The following is a 20,738-nucleotide window of genomic DNA, read 5'->3' as shown; positions in this document are numbered from 1 at the left end:
AAGAGTACTGTGGATGTGTGTTGGGTGCTTTATGTGTGATCAGTATGTTATGTGCCAAGCAGTAGAAGTCAAGAAGAAACCTACAGGCAGTGCAAGTATAAGAAATTGTGTACAAACAAATAGGTTACATTATATACTCATTTAAAGGGGCTCAACCAGATGTGGCTATTCAAAATGAATGGCAACAATTGCTTGGTAATCCTGGACTTTAAGTTTGTATCTAAAAGAATTGGGTGCATGAAATGAAGTCTAGAAAATATAAGTACTATTAGACTGGTTTAAAGTTAGAATTTACCATCTGTTGAGTTTGGAAACATTATAGTAGTTATTTGGGTCCTGTTAATTGTTAGGAGACTTAATCATTTAGATAACGTGTTCAAATGGTTTCCAACAGGCAATTTTTGTCTTATACTGACTTTTTTGTTATTTTTTGTATTGTTAAAATAAATACAATTCATGATAAAATATCAGATGCCCTACCTCCATCTGCACCAGTCCTCCCAGCTTACATAACCTTCCCTCAGCCTAATCCTACATTGTCCTCCATGTACCATGATGTTACCAGAAAACTCTGCTCCCTAACCCTAAATTTCCCAGTCACTTCCTAATCTGAAAACTCCCAAAACTAAACTTCATCACTGCTAACCTAAAGCTTCAGTCCCACTCCCTAACCATCCTGATCTGTCCATAACCCTAAATTCCCCAAATATTCCCTAACCCTAAAACTACCCTCCCACTTCCTAAATATAAATTCTCTGATTTCTTCCTGACCATAACATTCCACTCCTGCTCCCTAACTGTAACACTCCATTCCCAATGCCTGAACCTGAAGTTAGCTGGTCACTCCCTAACCCTATGACTCTCTTCCCACTCTGTAACTGTAATTCGCCTCTCACTGCATAACCCTAAACCCACTTTCACTCCTTGGCCGTAATTGTAAATCCCACATTTTGCAAGTTAACGATGTAAGTGAATGACACATTTTTATTCACTTGCACTGTTAATTGTAAATAAGCACACTACTTCGAATGCACAGTTCAACCACAAAAGGAACAGCATTTCACTTTATGCAATTCATTAAAATGATAGATAAAAATGCTCATCTATACATGGTATGTAGCTACAAAACTTACCTTTTTTAAAAGGCAGTTTCAGTAAAAGGAAAGCAACCCTATATGCATATAGGTGTGTGTGTGTATTTTAAGTACAGAAAAGGGGGTATAAAATGTGATTGATATATCCTTAAATGCTAGTTAGCCCCTTACAGGAATGTGTATGCTGTGATACACTTGATTTCTAGATAGTTAACTCTTAAGATAAACCTCATAGAACTGAGATCATCTCTTCAGTGACTCCATTTTAGTAGTAGTAACTGTTACTTAGTCATTAAGTTCTGCATATTATTTTCTTATGTCTAGAATACAGCAAATCTACAAATGTCATATCACTAAAGGTGTTAGACTGCACCTGTATACAGACATCAGTCTTCTTTGCTTAGCGAAGAAGGTCATTTCCCTGAACTCTTGAAGACCTTCACAGGCTGGTACATTTCTATGCAACCACAAAAGTGCAACAAGTCTCTCTAAGAGAATTTTGAAAAATTTAACAAATGAGAAGCATCCCAGGTTGCATGTGACATGGTTGAAAAATCTGGACCACTAGTTTATGGGTAAAGAAAGTGTTAGCTGATGGCTATCATAAACTTTACTTTCTTTACTCATGCTCCATTTCTGCCTTTGCTCTATGTCTTATGTTGAGAGAAAGGTGCAGCAGACACTCCTTTAGGAAATAACCATCTGTTAGTTCCATTAAGACCACTGCGGACTGTGATATTACTTCATATTAGTTTTATTTCCAAAGGTGAAGCAAGAGCTAAGGCCAGCAATGGACTTTAATCTTTTATTTTTTGTCTTTGTATCATAATGCTGATATCATGTCTACTTAATACCTGAAAACTCTATCTTGAATACACATGCCTACCAATTTACAAAGCACTCAGTAAATACAATTAAAATATAAACTACTCCTGAAGAAGGACTACAGCAGCACTTGATCTACAGGGTGGCCAAACCATATATCCTTTCCATCCACACTTTGCTTTTTCATCTCTGCTTTGCATTTGCCTTTAACAGGGAGTAATTTGTACAGTCTATACATGGCTTTCACTTAAATTTGTGGTGACATTCACTTATTCTAATCCTATTACGTTTTTTTTGTCAGGGTATTTTTTTATTAGAGAAATGGCTAAATGAGGGATAGGACATCCTATGTGTACCCTGGGATTCAGAAAGAATCCCTCTCTAATAGTTATGTAAATTGTCTACCATGACCACGTAAAATGTGATCAAGAGACAGCTTTAGCTGCAGTTAGAAAGACCTCATTATAGGCTAATTTGCTTGTTACTGAATTGCCCATAATTACGGTCAGTGCTAAACAGCTCTTTTTAGCAATCATTACCACTGGTGACCCATGCATCTCATTGTCACAAGCATCTTTCCATTCACTCTCTCATACAAATGCAGACATACACACACACACATACACACGCGCATTCATCATGACACCTCCCCTCACAACTTTCCATTCACTCTCTCATACAAATGCAGACATACACACACACAAACACACACAGATGCGCACACACACACACACATTCATCATGACACCTCCCCTCACTTAAAACACACTGATGGATATGTTCACCCACCCCTGCACTCTAGATCCCCTACCCGAGCTCCCTAGTGCAACCACTGAGGCAGATACATTCACACTCACACTCATGCACACATGCACACACGCACGCACACATGCACGCACACATGCACGCACACATGCACATGCACGGACACACACACAGTCATCCAGCACCATTCATACCCCTGCACACATGCACATACACATATACACACTCATACCCTTCCACCACTGTGACACTGATAAACTTGATTCCATTTACCTGTAGTGCGGTCGCTTCCACTGACTTTAATTGGTGACAGCTGTCCTTCAGTTAACATGGCTGGCTATGCTATTTTACACAGACAAGCAATTCCCTGAATGGCTTATCTTCATAAATCCATTCTTGCAGGGATTTCCAGTGGAAAAAGCATGGCTCCATAGCATTAGCCTCTCTTTCAGAATTCCTCATTGTAAAATAAAGTGTATGTAAGGACAGCACACATTGATGATTCTCCCAACCACATGCAGTCACAGAGGTTGGCCTGTTTGTGAATCAGGAGGCATTATCTTAAGGGTTGTCCACTCTTGTTAGGGTTTACCATTCATGGTTTCTGAATCCCAAGGGTAATGTTGTAGTAATAACATTGATGACACCAACATCCAACAGCTTATCTGAGCTTCTGCTTTGACATATTTTGCAGAGTGCTGACGCCTGGTGATGAAATTCTACCCGAATCTGTGCTGATATATGTTGATGTGATTTTCTTCAGTTTTTATTGTATGAACATTTTTGCATTTTTTTCTTGATGGTGTCCATTTTTTTTCAACATTTTAAAGATAATAGGCGCCTGCCTTGTTTTTTAACTAAAGTATGTATTTTTACCAGCCATAACTCAATGCTGAATGGAATATGTATATGACAGTGATGTTTCATTGCAGTCTACTCTGGCATTGGATGGAGTGAAACTAATGTGTTGATTTCCATAGGTCTTGTTGTCAACCAGGAAATGCTGACTTGGATGTTAACTTCAGCTTGCCAGCAAGGACACTTTGAATTAGTAAAAACTCTAGTACTCCTGTATTCTGCTGACCCTGAATCTTGTGCAGTTAAAAAAAATCGATTTCCTGTCATTACTGGATATCCTCTTTATGCAGCTGTAAAATCAGGTATGGCATTCATTGAATCTGTAAAAATATAGCTCAGTAATCAGCTTTGTTTCTGGAGTTTGTTTTTTTTTTTAATTTATTTTTGTGTTTGGGCCTGAATTAAGAATTACTTGAGTAAACAATCTTAAAATGAAATAGCAGCATTAGATTGGAGAAGTAATCACTATATTTTTAAACCATAATTAAATTTGAAGATATAGCACGTGGGGACACATTATTAATCTAAAAAGAGAAGCATCGATGACCTTTTATTTTCTTATTCATTTCTCGGGTACAAATTGGAATGTTTTGCTTTGTTATCCCACACAAAAAGCAGGACGAATGTCAGTTATTGACTGAAGTGTATTATGGAAATGTGACATTTCATACTTGGCTGCCCCTCATTTGAGAGATTGTCTCAGGTCTCGTCTTTCTATTTTGGTAGTTTTTGTTTGCTCAACTGGTACTAGGCAAAAGGAATGGTTTTCTTGACATTTAGAAAAATTAAATGAAGAACCACCTTCACAACTTGGCCACATTATTTTGGACATTGGAAATGTAATCAGATTAATGTATGCCAAATACACTGGTACATTCAAGATACAACCCTGATGATAATACACGTACATATTAAAGAAAAGTGAATGTACAGTCAGAATTGCATGGGCTTCTTTTACAAGTGAAAACTAGTATGCACATATACAATAAGGCATGTTAGATGTGATTTGTGAAGGTATAGATGTATTTATTAGTGGTTTTATCCAAAAACACACAAATGCCACACCATAGAGCAGTTTAATGACTGTATCCCATTATCGCTTTCATCCCAAAAGTAAGGACTTCATCAGATGCAACCCATTAAAAAGTGCAGTGTTATATAGGAACCTTAATTAATCATGTGCCTCTTGCATCAGTAGAATTCATTATTCAATTAAATCAGTATAAATAAACAGTATGTATAACCACACTAACCCCACTCCCAAACCAATGTGTTTGATTCACATTTAATAAATAGAATCAGTTTATGTCAATTTATATATTTCTTCAAAAACTAAAAATATGCATGTATATATAACCACATAAAACCTAAATTTCTATGGGTTTTTAAATGGAAAATACAATTAATAGAGGTCTTGTCATTCAGATCAGGGGAAGATGTGGCATTTAATTTTACCTGCCAAGAAAAAATTCTTTGGCTTCAATCATTGCTTCCCAAAAGACACCTCAGGTAGGTTTGGAGATTCTCTCTGATACATAAAATATTTTTTTAAATCAACACAAATTGTGGAATGTTTGTAAAATGCATTACTGATGTCCTTTCTTTTTATTGCATAATAATGTTCATAAATTCTAGTTTTCAATTGTGTTTCCATCTTTAAAACATAAAAGCCATCACAGAACATACATACAGTGATATAAACTACCCCCATAGTTTTACAATTACATTTGTAATTGTTTTTTTGTACTACTTGTGAAAGTTTTAATAGTTATATTGGAACTGTCATATGTGAAATGGCAGTGGGAACATGCACCACATTTCAACATGCCATTCTGCAATCCCTGCTTAGTCAGACTTTCAATCATGTTTTTTATATTCATACCCCTTTTATACACAAACTTTGGAGTATCCAGCTCACATAATACATTTCCCCCCAAGTTCTTTAAATAATTTTCAATTCTTCGCAATAAGACATTTTACCTGTTCACTCAAATTTGAAAAGGGTAAAACCATAGCTTTTTCAAAATGTTTTTTAGTGTTCCTAGTTTCCATATCAAAAACGGTGCCCCTCCAGGATGATTGTCTTTCCTACCATCCTTTACAATACTTATCATAGCATCAATTAACTTATTGGGGTACCCCCTTTCTAGAAACATTTTCAAAATTGTCACCCTCTGAAACAAGTCTTGAGAGTCTGATAAATTGGCCTTTTACCAAATTCTTTTTCTGCCAAAAGTGATAATGACTGGAAAAGTATAAATAGTAATTAGAAAAAAATGGTTTATAAAATATTGTGGATTCATAAGCTAAACTCACATGATTTTTTAAATGGTTATATCCAAATAATCTATAGAGTCATGATCCATATGGTATGTAAATTTAAGGAATGACATGCTCATATTAATAATATGAGCCATATTATCAATCATATTAATAAAATGAGCCATACATTCAGTAAATAAATCCACACCTCCTACCCAAAGGACAGAATATCATCTAAAAATTTCAAATAAAGTGACATATATTTCTAGTATTGAGATCCCATAATGTGTTGCTCTTCCCTTAACCAAATGACTATGCTGGCAAAGACCAGTGCTGAAATGGCACCAATGGATACACCTCTAGTTTGTAAAGTACCCATAGTCAAAAAATACATAATTGTTGTCTAAAACAGCTTCCATAAAGTCATCAATGACATTTATATCTATATGATCCATAGTAGTACTGAAGGTCAGGGTTTCCATAAACCACTCTAGCCCAGTCTCATGGGGTATTACCTGAAAAAGATCCTTGACATTAGTAGTAATAAGTAACCCATCATTAACAAAATATAATTTGGCAATTTTTCTAAGACAATCCTATGAATCCCTCAGAACATGACCCCTGTTCTCAAAAACTTCTTTCAGCCTAAAGTCAACCCACTTAGCTAAATGTTCTGTCTTTGATCTAAAATTAATAGGTCAAAGGGTGGGTTTTTCAAATCCTTATGGGTCTTGGGGATACCAAAAATTGATGAAACCACTGGATGCTCTACTTCTCTACAATCACATAGTTTAGCCATAGATCAGTTTTATGGTAAACTGTATTAATCTGAATCAAAGTCAATATTTCAAAAAAATCATTATCATGCAGGTTTTGGTGTATCTTAGCCATATATGGGGTTATGTCCGTAATGACAACCCCTCCCCACTTGTCCGGTTTCATTATACATATAACTGGGTCATAAGACAATTGATTCAATAAACTATATTCTCTCTTACTTAAATTAAACACCAATTTGTTCTCATATATAGTCGATTTTGTTTCTCCAAATTTCTAATATCAAATTCACATATCTTTTCAAACATCAGCAATGTAGTATGCAATAGAGGGGTTGAATGCAGTGCTTCTGTATAGTTTGTTATAGTTGTTCTTAACCGCCTGACCCATAAAAAGTGAAAAGTTGATTTTCCTCAAAAATAATTTATATTCTGTTAAAGTATCAACCACATCAAAACCCCTAGTTGGGACCAAAGTAATTCCTTTTTTTTTTTTAAATATGAAGCATCTCATCAATAACAGTAATGTGGCTACAATTGTAAATGTTAAAACCGTCAACCTCATAAATAGAATCCATCCTGGGGACATACATATTCATGTTAAATTCAATGTCCCAAGTCATTAGATCTTGCCCCCAAAGCTGTCATATAAATAAGCAACCATTTCACTGCCAATAAAAGATTCAGCATATAACCCAATATCAGACCCCTGAATGTCAGACTTTAATAGGGGAGAAACATCAACTCACTCTTGGTACTCACATCCATTGAGCAGTTCTAATGCTTCCCCCTCCCCCTTTTTTTCTGTTGCCCCATTTATTCTGCCAATTTTTTTGTTAAACCAAGCTGTAATTGGCTTCTCATGTGTCCTCTATTAATGGTATTTTACATTTGAAATCCATGGATCAGCTTTCCAAAAACTCCAAAAAAATATCAAAGAGACCACAAGATCGAGTTTCCAAAAAACTTGATTGTCAAAAAAAAAAAAAAAAAAAAAACTACCTTTTTATGTTTTTGCAGTGGGGGCTGTGCCCCCCAAAACCCCCTGCAAATTATAGATAACAACTCCAAGATCACACTACAGTGAGGAAAGGGGTAAATTTGCTGATCCGCTCTGTACCACAGTCACCATATGGAATTCAAGTTTCTGAAAATATGATCAACTGATAGGGACCCGTGTGTGTGTATATATATATATATATATATATATATATATATATATATATATATATAGAGAGAGAGAGAGAGAGACTTTTTAATTGTTTAAGAAATATATAAATTGAAGTTATTTATTAAATGTGGATTCAAATACATTGTTTGGGAGGTTTGTTAGTGTGGTTCCACTTATTGTTAATTTATTTATATCGATTTAATTGTATAATGAATTTTATTAATTTAATGGTCACGTGATTTATTAATATTCCTGTTCAAGACTGCACTTTTTTAATGGGTTGTATCTGATGATGTCCTTACTTTTGGGATGAAAGCGCTTATGTGATACAGTCATTAAACTTATCTATGGTGTGACATTTGTGGGGTTTTTTTTTTTGAGTATCAACTTTTTTGCAGTGTTTTTTCTTTTATGGTATTTGTGGTTTTATACAGGTAATGAAGGTCAAGATTCAAAGGATCAGAAGTTTCATATTCTGATTAGCTTCTCTTTGCTGTATTTTGTAGGATTGTAGTGGACTGTCTTTTTTTTCTGTATGATATATCTGGTCAGTTAGTTTCATTTGTATTGCAGTGATAGATGATGAAGCAGTTTAGAAAACAGCTCCTAATCATTTTCATTCAGAAAAGTCCTCATTTGTGTATTTTTTATTGCTGTGGCAATTAACTTTGTAGTGTGTAAAAAAAAAAATAATTTGGGACTTGCGTATTATGGCAATACGCAGGTACCAAATATTCATATGGTGTTCATATGGTAACACAAATATTTCACGCTATTGTGTCAATTTCAGTGTATAATTAAAATGTACCCAGATTTTTAGGCTCTTGTCCTCCCATTACTTCAGGTTTTTGCTAAATTTCTTCCATTACCATGTTGACACTAATGGCTGTTGTCGTCACTTCTTTGGCAAAGCTTACCTTCTGTTACGGCAGAAAGGTTAATGTCAAAGGTAGAATTGGTAATGGTCGTTTTCATTTTGTTACATGTAGTGATCATATTCCTGCAGTCTGAAATTAAACGGGTTGTTATACCTAACTGCTGTTTAGCTCCAGTGTACCTAATTCCTACTACCATTGCACGTATGTATATTTATCAACTGTCCAGATCTGCGCACATTGTCCAGCTTTTTGACACATATTTTTGGTCTGCCCCTCATAAGAATGAGTCTACGGGATGATCTGAGAATGGAAATCAGTAAGTAATGATATACATACGTCATATTGTAGCACCAGGTTAATTTTACTTTTCAGTAACTATCAATGGCAAAGGACACGACCCAGGAATATGAATTTAGCTGTTATTCTTGTTCCTGTTTCAGAACCAAAATGATAAATAGTCATTTGCAGTTTACAAACCCCTTTTTAATTTGACATACACTTGTTCTGCGATGACATTATGAATTACACCAGATTACTAATCTGGTTGCGATAATACGCAAGTACCAATCATGTTTTGCTGATTCTTCTATACGTACCAGTCAGAGCTAAAATGTACATTACATGTGTATTGGAGCCAGAGTTTGGCATATGGTCAGAGCTGCCTTCGAAAAGGTGAGGCATTTCTGATGCATTTATGCCGTAAGGCGGTGTGCCATGTCAACAAAGGGAATAAAGTGAGTGGCAGAATTTAGCTGTAGTCCCCTGTCCACTACACTATTAGGCAACTGGACAGAGCTACAGGGACAATTAATACATTTATGGTCTTAATTTAAAAATAAATAAACTACATTATCAGATAACTGGACAGGGCTACAGGGACAATGAATACATTTATGTTCTTAACTTAAAAGTAAATAAAAATGTTGTTTTCTTTCAGCTTTTCCCAGTTAGGGGTCGCCACAGCGGAACTCTGGTCCGCTAATGATTGGCAGTAGATTTTGATGAACACCGAGGTGCCAGCTCGACGTTCAGCCTTCAACGAAGGCACGCCCATTTATGCATGTCTTTCGAACGCCCACCCAACCGTGGGGAGGATATGCAGACTTCACATAGAAGGCAGTCCCCACACACCAGCCGAGAATTGAACAGGAGAACCACTTGCTGTGAGGCAGCATCGCTACCGCTGCACCACCGCGGATGTATTTGGGGGTAGCATTGTTGAGAATACTGGTGGACAATCTGATATGGGATATATATAGCTTTAATGAGCATAATGGTGGACAGTCAGATGTGGAATACATATAGCTTTAATGCCAATCATTTAGTTATGGTGATTAGCAGCAATTTCCCCAGGCTGAGACTGAAATGGATCCAATGGGATCAGTGCTCTAGTCTCATTAGAAATTCAAACTAAAATGTGGTCTATGTGTCTCCTAGACAGATCTCAGTTGGAATGTACACCTCAGTGAAGCTACACTACTTCTGTTTTGCTGAGTTATGTCATGATGTACTATCAGCAATGAAGAACTATTTGCCAACACTTAAGAAATACAGCTACAGAAGAAAATAAATGCATTTGCTTTCATGGTTATTTCTGCTTCAAACTATGGAAGTAAAATGTTGTGTGGAAAGTATGTTCCAGCTTCATCTCAGAAACTCTCTTCCAGAAAGGAAAGTTGGCAAAATAAAAGACAACTTTGGATCCAGAAATATGATATCTTCCTCATTTCAAGTGATTTAGCAGAGAGGTTTGAAAAGCTACAATGTGTAGCATCCCTGCATGTTGCTAAGGAAGTAGCCTTAAAGGCATTTAATTATGTCATTTTCAAGAGAAAAATAATATTTATAGTAGCAGTCACTTAAAGGTAATTGTGAACCTAGAAAGAAAACATTTATTTACTAGACATGTATTCCTACAAAGACTAGAAATGCTTATGTTACTGAGATGAAGAATAGAGCCAAAGATTATGAGCTTGGTAAGACGCACAATTCACTAATGTAGGAAATAATTTGTGGTATAAAGAATGATAAAAGAAGGTGCAGGATATTAAAATTGACATTAAATTGTTTAAAATGGTGTGTGTGTGTGTGTGTGTGTGTGTGTGTGTGTGTGTGTGTGTGTGTGTGTGTGTGTGTGTGTATATATATATATATATATATATATATATATATAAAGAAAGAGAACACACTGTAAAACACATTAACTACAGAAAGGAATGTGTGTAATATAAAATGTAAATAAAATAATAATGCAACAATGTGAAGTAAAGTACATGTTGCATCAATATTGGATATGTAAAAGAGAGAATCCAGATTGGAGGCAAAAGAAATGCATGTCTGTTTGTAACTTAAGGTTGCTGCAGTAGTTGTGTCTGCAAGAATTGAAGACAGCCTTGTGGTGTATTTTATCAGTGTTACAGAATCTGTGCTAGAAAAGCACATTTTTCTAATGTGTGTGAATACAAAAGCAAGTTTATTTAAAACAGTGTGCATTGTTGTTGAGCAGAAGTATAAAAATTTGTGCATACTACTGAAATTAAAAACTTGATACGATGAAGTCTGAAAATGCATTAGAGACACTGAGTTGAGTATCTTGTCTCAAGATAATTTTAAAACTTTGGTGCCAGAGACAGAATTGTCTATAAATTGTTAACATGTTCTGGCCATAGCACCTTTAAGTTATATATTGTGAATGTGAATTTAGAAATAAGGCATTCAGGACCCATTTCATACCACAATAGTTAAAAAAGTCAGTTATTGTAGTATTTTGAGTTGGATGCTTCACCAGTGGTGTAGAGGGATAAAGCTTTGACTGCGCCCTAGGTGTTCCCGATTTGAATAGCTGCTTGGGAGCCTGACAGAGAAGCAAGTAGAATGGCTGTGCTTATCCTACAATGGGTGGGTGCATGGTGTGGATTACATTAGTGAGCATTGATGGAGACCCGAGTTCATCAGAAAATGACCGCAAGCTGATGGGTAGGAGGACAGAGAAAGCATGACTACCCTGTCGGCTCAGGGTGGGGAATCACACTCAGGCTACTTCTCAGTGCTGAGCAGACTAAACAGTGATGTTGGCATGCAAGTTGTCAAGACCTAAGGCTGTAGACAGCCCTGCAAACCACTGAATGATGGCTCCTCACTCAAACCCTGTTCCACTCTTGGTGCCCTGGCACCTCATGCCATTGCAAAACCCTCACATATAGGATCTATCTGTGTGCGAAGTCCTCTCTGTCTAACAGGACCCTTCCAGTAAAGGGTTGCACTGTGGTAATACAGGGTATAGGAGGTATGGAGGAAGCTTGAAGACTATGGTGGCAGTCAAACATAGCTATGAAACATATATCAGTATATTGAGTTGTGTAGTTCTTGAAGCTAGTGATAGTAAAATAAGTTCACAGTGTAAATGCAAAGGATGCATGGGAAGAGAACCTGTCTTACAGCCACGGGAGAAAAACAAATAGGTACTATGTAGAACCATGGCAGTGTTAGCTGAGGTGATTTAATAACAGACTTAGCAAATTTGCCAGGTGAATATTACATACAAATACAATCTGATGTTGTGCAGTGGTGTATGCTCCTAGGAAAATTAAATAGCTCTGAGAAGTAAAGTAGCATAGGAAATTTAGCTAAAGGAGAGCTTAGATGTTATTAAGAGGAAATCAGGTCCACCATCGTGGGTGAACTGGAAGTCTATTGTGGTGGAAAACAATATCAAGATTTACATTTGTATTGATTAGGGAAATTAAGTAAAGTCATTCAAATGAGAATTATCATTGCTTACGGTTACTGAAATGCTTTTTAAATACAAAATGCATGTTTTTCATCACTGTATGCAGTCAAAAGTTTCTGGCAAGTAATCTAGATATTATTGATTTACTTCCTATGTTTGAGGTACAGGGTGTACTTTCTTTTGCCTTAATTTGTCTCTTGTGTGCCTTATAGCAAGTAATTCACCCAGACAGTGCTTCTCCTCTAAAAAGTTATGTTTGTGTCCGATAGGCTTATTTGGTCAACAAATTGGTAAAAAATGAAGCAGTGTCTCTTTAGAAGAATGCACATTCATTAACTTCTGTTTAGTACTTCATCAGTACCAGAACTGTTCTAAAGACCTCATGTGTAAGTAATTGAAACCATGGATGGTGTTGTAAATATAATTGATAATTGATGGAATAATACCGTGGCAACTAATGTAACTGCTAGGCTGTATAACACCTTTCTGAATGAACGCCTGCCGCCCAACAGTAAATGGCATCAGGACTTTCATTTTTATAACTGTATTTAATTAAATCTTGGAACAGTTTAATTCAGTGTCTTATGAATACAACTCATTCAAGAATTCATTAAGGAAATACCTCAGCATAAGCTAGTTAAGTAACTGTCCACTGTTGTGAATTATATGAACAAGTAGTAAAAGGTTCTCTCTTCTTACTTTCCCATTGTATATATTAATACATTTTTTGTTTTCCTCTTTTATGTAATTCTGAACAAAATACATTTTGCAAATTGAAATAAATATTGCTTCTATCTTCTTAAACATTTTGATCATGTACTTATCAATTATGTAATTATTTGTACTCTGGAGATTTTCTCTGAAGACCTTCCCTGAAAATGGATCCAGAGAAAGTAAAAGCAAATTTGCACATAAAAAGGCCACAAGGCACACACACAATACAATGTCTTATGGAATGATGTTTATACTTAACATGTCTGAGGGAACTATGCCTGTATGAAGGCTATTAAAACAAAAATATAGCCCAAGATATGAACACAGAAAGAGCTTTCAAATGCTTTAAAAAACAGCTTCCAACACACTGTCATTAAAATACTGAAATATGAGTAACAGTAGCATAGCTAGGGTAGGACAACAGCGGCAACTGTCTGAGTGGAAAGTGTTGGGGGGGTGCAATCAACTAATCCTGATCTCTCTTTAATGCAATACCATGCTTGTTACATTGTAGAAAGCAGTTTGCTACAGTTTAGAAGTAAAAAAAAAAAAAGTTATTTTTTTTAACTAAAACCTGGGTGATGTAACGCTTCATGCAGGCAGTGTATAAATTACAGTAACTGTATAAATTACAGTTTGCTACAGTTTAAAAAGAATAATTTTTTTTAAACTAAAACATGTGCTCTGCAGTGCTGCATGCAGGAAGGCTATAAACTGTAACAACTGTTTGTTACTTTTGTACCAGATAGTTTGCTACAATTTATAAGAAGAATTTTTAAAAAAAAATAAAATATGTTGAAAGAAGGTTGAGAGCAGGGCACAGAAACGGGACCAGAATGTGCTCAGGTAGAAGGGGATGTCTGTGTTATGCATCTGGCCACCTGGTTGATGTGCTGGCAGAAGGAATGTCTCCCCCCCCCCCCCCCCTTGCTCTTCAATGGAATCTGACCCATAATCCTGTAAGACAATGCTTGCCTAGTCAAAAGCATTTACAACAACACAAAAAGAGATCGAGAGAGAGAGAAGGGACTATGTTAGCAATATTATGTAGATGTTCTTCATGTTTCACTGTTGCAGTCCTGACTTTTGGGATTTCCTGCCATGGAAGCCCTTGGCCAGCCTAACTACCAGAGAAAAGTCTTTCCAGCTCTCAGGCTGGTGGACTCCCTGATCAACATCAGTACATTGGTTATAAAGGTTTCAGCCTGCGTCATGAAATAAGTCTTTTCTTGTTGTGAAGTCCGAAGCTGTATACAAATGCTTTGGTTGGTCTGTGCCAGAGAGCAGTGTCATTGGAGAAGAGAAGTACCATGTTGGGGAACTTTTTTCTTTCCTTTGCTCATGTCAGATAAAGTCAATAACTGTCTCTGTTGTTGTGAACAGATCCCACACAGAGACTTTCATTTCCTTTGTGTTACTTGCCTAGGGCCAGACCATGACATCCCCAGTTGTCGTTTCTGTGCATGTTTTAATATAAGGACTATTAGACGTAGGGCTGTATTTCTAGAAATGTTCCTTAGCCAGCAACTTGTTCCTTTGTCGTCTATGGAGAATGTTGGTTGTTCCAAATCTGAACTTCCTAAGTGCAAATAAGAAAAGGAACAAAAGCTTAGACCTTCAGATGACCTCCCTCCAGGCTTGTGATTGTTGAGCAAGGTGAGGTGCTTACATAGCTCCCTTCTTTCCCTATACCATTGACTCAGACCTCTGTTAAGATTTATTTGGAGTCTGACATGCCATTATTTCTTTGCGCCTCAGCACAAGCTCTTGACATTGGCTCATCAGTTGGGTCCAGGACTGCTTTGCAAGCCTTGGCTTCCAAAGAGCATACACGGCACAAAGACTCTGCAGCAAGGCCTAGTCCCACTTCAGCTCTGGTGTTAATTCAACACTCACGAGACACAGGCATGATGTCATCTGATGCCCTTAGGCCTAAGGCCTTAGCCACTTCTAAGAAGGCTTTTGCTTCAAGGCTTTCAGCTAGGCCTTTTGGCTCCACTTCACAGGGGTCCCAGCAGGATTTAATTAAACTTGCTGAAGACTTGATCTTCATTGTCAGAGCTGGGTTCTGAACATTATTGCAAATGGCTACAAACTCACTTTCAAAGAGCATTTAAAATGCTCAGGTTATCCAGATGTCCCCATAATCAAAATGCAGAGTCTTTGTCTCAAATCCAAATCCTATGCTCATAAGGAGCAGTAGAACCAGTCCCTGCAGCAATACATGGGAAAGGATTCAGGACTGAAACACTGAAACATGAAGAACATATTGCAGTTGTGTACACATAAATGTAGACGTTAGAATGTACTCACTGTTGCAGTTTTCTTTCCTCTCCCACCTTCCCCCCTTCCCATTAGCCTACTATATTAGGCTTCTTTCTGTCCTGTACAACTTAGCCAAGGGACCCCTCGTGGGCTTCCTTGCTCTGTCAAGTTATCCATTGGATACTTCCTGTGTTCTTAGGGCTCCTCCTAGTTGAGGGCAAAAAAAATACTGATTTCATGATGCAGGCCGGCTACCTTTATACCCGTGTTAGTCAGGGTGCCCTGCTGCCTGGGAGCAAGAAAGAATTTTCTCTAGTAGTCAGGGTGGTCGGGGGATTTCACAGCAGGAAATCACAATAGTCAGGACTGTAACACTGAATACACTCGAATATCTACATTTATGGTAAGTGTACACAACTGTACTGTATGTGGAATTCTGTGAATATGCATATAGCAAAATAATTCAAATAGATTACAGATTAAAACAGAGTTAGTTTTTGCAAAAGCTCATGTAGTCAAAGACCTTTATACCCTATGACAGTGGATGCTGTGATGTCATATTCCTCATTAGAAAAGGACTCCTATCCATCTGAGACCCAAAGTTTTTTTGCCACTATACTCCTACAGTTAATTTTTTTAAATTAAATTCCCACATTACACACTAACATGGATAGTCATACTGTTATACAAGAGAAAACAATTACAAAGGTTTTTCCTTTTCATGCATTATACATATGTGGTTCAATTTAACATTACATAGATTGCTGAAGTTCTTTCTTCCCTGTTTTATTTTTCATTCCTTTGCCTGAACATTATTCTTTATGTACTGTTCTTGCATATTCTATTTATATCTGTGTAGTTTGCTCTTCCCTTTTCTAATGATACCACCACAGTTTTTTTTAAATCTCTTTTACAACATTTATGGTATGATTGCTTTAGATTTTCATTTTGATTTCCATTTTCTAGTATTTGTTTTTAGCAGTAAACAGCATTACATTTAGTAGAGCCTCACTATGTCCCGCAGTTCCGATCTTAAGCCTGAAATGCTTTGTGGGAAAGTTCCTGAAATGCTTTGTGGGAAAGTTCCCATGCTCTTTACTTAAAGCATCAATGCCTTCTAAGTGCACTTGTCTTGTGGCTGTCAGATTACAGCGTATGACCCACACATGCACTTTCTGTACAGTCTGGAAAGGCCATGACCTGAAACAGAGCGATGAGTGTTAGCAATTCAGCCTGTCAACATACAGATGTAGGAAGGAGAAGTTTGCAGCCTAATCTTGTACTCCAGCATCTGACGCGGTTGAAAGTGCCCAGTACTGGGATCCATATGTGAATGTCTCTTCTGTATCCTCAATATTTTTTTGTAGCACCATTGAAAAATTGCATAACATAAGCCAGGTGGCCATAATACTGTCATAGGTTAATAGGTATTTACTAGGCTAACAACCACAATGGCCTTTTTAAGCCTAGCCATGCATCCCAAATCTCTGACAACTTCTGATACCCTTGAAAAGTGTAAGCAGGGTTTTGGAGATGAACCATTTACAGGTTATCTGTGTCCAGTAGAGACATTGAACTCTAACTCCTAATATCTTTTTTTCACTAAATTTCTCCACTACTCATATTTACCTCCCTCCCTTCATTTCACACTTAGCTTACTCCCCTTTCACAGATTTCACTTGATTCTAACTACTACTACTGTCCTCTCTTATTTATAAATTTAAAAAAAAATCTCTAATTTTCCCTCTTTTACCTATAGCCATCCTCCCCCCTTTTGTTTTGTTGACATTTTACCTTTTTCTATCACCTGCTTTCTCTATCAACTTCCCCTCTGCTTCGGATTACTGATGTACATGCTGTTGCCTGTAAGAACTATGATTTTATATACAGTATATTCTGTACACTTATCTTAAACTCTGAGATAATTGTCATTACTTCCCCTCTAAGTGGTGAAGTCCTTATGTATTGGAGATATATGAATGATTTTAACATATTGTTTTATTGTTTTTTTGTAACTAATACCTTTCAAACTCTCATGCTACAAGTGGGAATCCAAGCATTATAATGCATGTTTATATTAACATGTGTATACTGTACTGTTTGTAAACATTTTATGGTGTATGTGATACTTTGTGGAGCCTCATCAGGCCCATAATTGAGTACAATGCCCCTTTTGGGATGTACCTTACCAGACACCTGCAGCAACTGGAAAGACCCCAAAAGTACCTCACCAAGAGGATCAAAGGGCTCAAACAGATGCCATATGCTGCCTGGTTAAAGAAACTCCAGCTCTACTCAGTGGCATATCGCCTGTTCAGAGGCGATCTGTGCCTGACGTATAAAGCCATGTCCAACCCGGAATTAATGGACATGCTGCACCTTAGAAAATCCAAATCCCATCGAGCTACGCACTCGAGAGACTTGAACCTCAGCACTGAAATAAATAGGACATGCTGGAGGGACAGATTCATAACCCAGAGGCTCCCTTCACTCTGGAATAAAATCCCAGTCCAGGTTAGGCAGAGTCCCTCATTGACTCTATTCAAGAGGAATCTTGATGAGTGGATGGGAGATCGTTTACCCCGGGTATCACTTCTGTGTTACTGTTAGACAGAGGCACAGTATACTAACCTCGAAAAAGGGCATAGCAAAATAAATTTAAAATGGGTGGCGAAAGCCAAACACATTCTGGCTAGGCTTATAAATGCCCTAGGGCAGATAGCCTAGTATGAACCTATGAATCTATGAACCTAAGATACATTTTTCAAATATTTTTGCACATCATGAATGAGTGGAAAGCGATTCTCTGTTTGGACATTCCAGTTTAGTGTCTGTGAATTGTCTGCCTTAGAAAATAACTTTCCTGTTGGCCAGTACCTCTGGTAGCAGGATCCCATAGCTTCAGGCCCTGTTATGCTGGGAAATGTATCTGATCTTTCACAAGGCTCAGGCTTCCATTAGGAGTAGTCCACATTTCTTTTCGAAAGTAGTTTAGGAATTGGTCATAAGCCAGCTCATCAGACTGTATTTTCTTTCTTTCTTTTTTTCTGTGGGAGCAGAAACCAGAAAAGAAAAGCCTTCTTAATGTGGATGTGCACCATCTGCTCATATTCTGTCTTAGGAGAATATACTGTATGAGTGTAGACAGGAAAATCGTTGTTCATCTCCTGCACTCTGGGAAGGAAGGAAAGAAGGGTAATATTTGAAAAGGGGATTGCAAATGGTGTTACTTTTTTCTATGAGAGGATGAACAGTCATTTGGAAAATGATGCTGTGAAAGGGCATTCCACGATGAACATGGCTGGTCCCAGTGCTTGCTTCAACAGTGCAGACATTTATGCTTTGGTCACAGCCATTTTCCACCTTCACCAAACACCCTTGTTTGGGTCGGGCCTCCTTTGGCACATTCACACTTCAGCACCCAGCTTTCTGAGCTGTTACTCTTAACTGTGCTCCAGTTCCTTCTGCTGTAGGGGCAAGGGTTACTGCATGGCAGTCAAACCATTAATAGCACCACAAAGTTGGGTATCCACTGATAGATGTAACAAATTCTTACCTTAGAAGTTGATCTGTGAGTGGGCTATCTATGATGGGACTCAAGCACCTTACTTACACTCTCCCTGACATGATTATATGGTTCTTCCATCCAGTGGCTACTGCTGGAGATCTCTTTAATTTTTGCAAATGTATATGCTTGTTTATCATTGTAAATACTGCAGTTGTCTTTTTTTTTCTTGATTTGCAAGAATTTATGCTTACTAGCAGTTGGTCTTCAAAGAGTCAAGGGCTATACACACTATGCTGATTTGGAGGATGACATCGTGACATGCACTGGTGTAGAGCATGTGCTATTGTGAACAGGGGAGTTTCAGAGAAAAAAAAAGATCTGCATAGGTGGTCCCTTGGCAGACCAACTGATAGGTGAAAGTGTATCTGTTATATCCAAAGTAATGCCAGTTCTGCAGTTCACAATTTAGTCTTCTCTACAACTTTTCTATGCAGTATGCAGTGTCTTCCTCCGAGTGAGATAAAATGGTTTGGATTCTGTTACTCACCTGGAGTCATTGATTCTATCATTGTGAAAATGTTTAACATATATACATATGTATACATACACACATTTTATATATATATATATATATATATATATATATATATATATATATATATATATATAAATAATATAATATATATACATGGGTCTACTTCTAAATTTCGAACTTTCACAAGTTCGAATTTCATATGGTGGAGACCACAAGATCAAACTTATGAAAGTTTGAACTATGTAAATGATGATCGAAGTACAGATGGTATATTTACTGTTTTCCTCGCTTATAGTATGATCTCAATGTTGGTATATTTAATTAACAGGGGGTGTCCCCCTGCAAAAACATAACATTTCTTTTTTATTTAAATTTTGAACTTTCACAAGCTCGATCTTATGGTCTCAACCATAAGAAATTTGAATTTGTGAAAGTTCAAAATTTAGAAGTAGACCTATATATATATATATATATATATATATATATACATATATATATATATATATATATATATATATACACACACACACACACACACATATATATATATATATATATATATATGTGTGTGTGTGTGTGTGTATGAGATATACACATGCACACATATGAGGAGGGATGGGGTGGGGGAATATGGGAGTGAGTGGTAAATACTGCTGTCCCATCTGGGGAGTGGGTGGCAGCCTAGACTCACTGCAGTAGCAGCATTAAGAGTGAGGTGAGCTACTCCCTGAAATCAGTTTTATTGAAGCTCGCAGGGCTGCAGTAGGGTGGGGGGAGTTAGGGTACACTTCCCTGTAGCAGTATGATGCTGCACCAACATCACTGTAGCCCCAGGTGTGGGTCAAGGTGAGCACAGGGGAGGGTAAGATGGGTCCTTTTGAACCTGTGAACTAGGATAGGATCTGGTGTCAGCTGATGGTCAGCTGCAAAGAAGTAGAGAGGAAAAAAGGTTTAATATGAGTGGTTAAGGAAAGGTGAACTTGAACTTAAAAATGAAGGCTGATAATGACAGCTCAGGATAGTAGACCATGTACATAATGGTTAACAAAATCCGTGACAGATAAAGACACATGCAGATTCCGCATATCAGACTCGAAACAGTTACAAATTTGCTTGTGATACATTTATAGCTGAGGGTCTGTATACTGAAAGACACAGTGATGTACCAAGATCATTATAGTTATAAGTATGAAACATTAAAATGTACAAGTACTTAAAAATTACTGGAAATTTGAACTACAAAGAATTAACAGAAATGCGGTAATGATCATATGGAACTTTTCAATGTGAACAGTTATGAAAGCTGAAGCAGGCAAAACAAATATGTTTGAGGATGAAAAATAAAAAATTGCAACAT

General features: G+C 37.1%; 1 protein-coding gene across 1 annotated transcript in view; it reads left to right on the top strand.

Annotated features, from left to right (window-relative positions):
* The window catches only part of LRRK1 (leucine rich repeat kinase 1), a 2,417,153-nt gene that overhangs the window by 977,320 nt on the left and 1,419,095 nt on the right, over nt 1-20,738 (top strand). Inside the window, 1 exon segment of the mRNA XM_044078686.1 lies at nt 3,665-3,844. Within this exon segment, the coding sequence (XP_043934621.1) occupies nt 3,665-3,844 (180 nt within the window).

This window comes from Protopterus annectens, chromosome 7.part1, assembly GCF_019279795.1.
Source record: "Protopterus annectens isolate FY-2018-M chromosome 7.part1, PAN1.0, whole genome shotgun sequence".
Lineage (NCBI taxonomy): Eukaryota > Metazoa > Chordata > Ceratodontiformes > Protopteridae > Protopterus > Protopterus annectens.
This window is presented reverse-complemented; position numbering and strand designations above follow the sequence as displayed.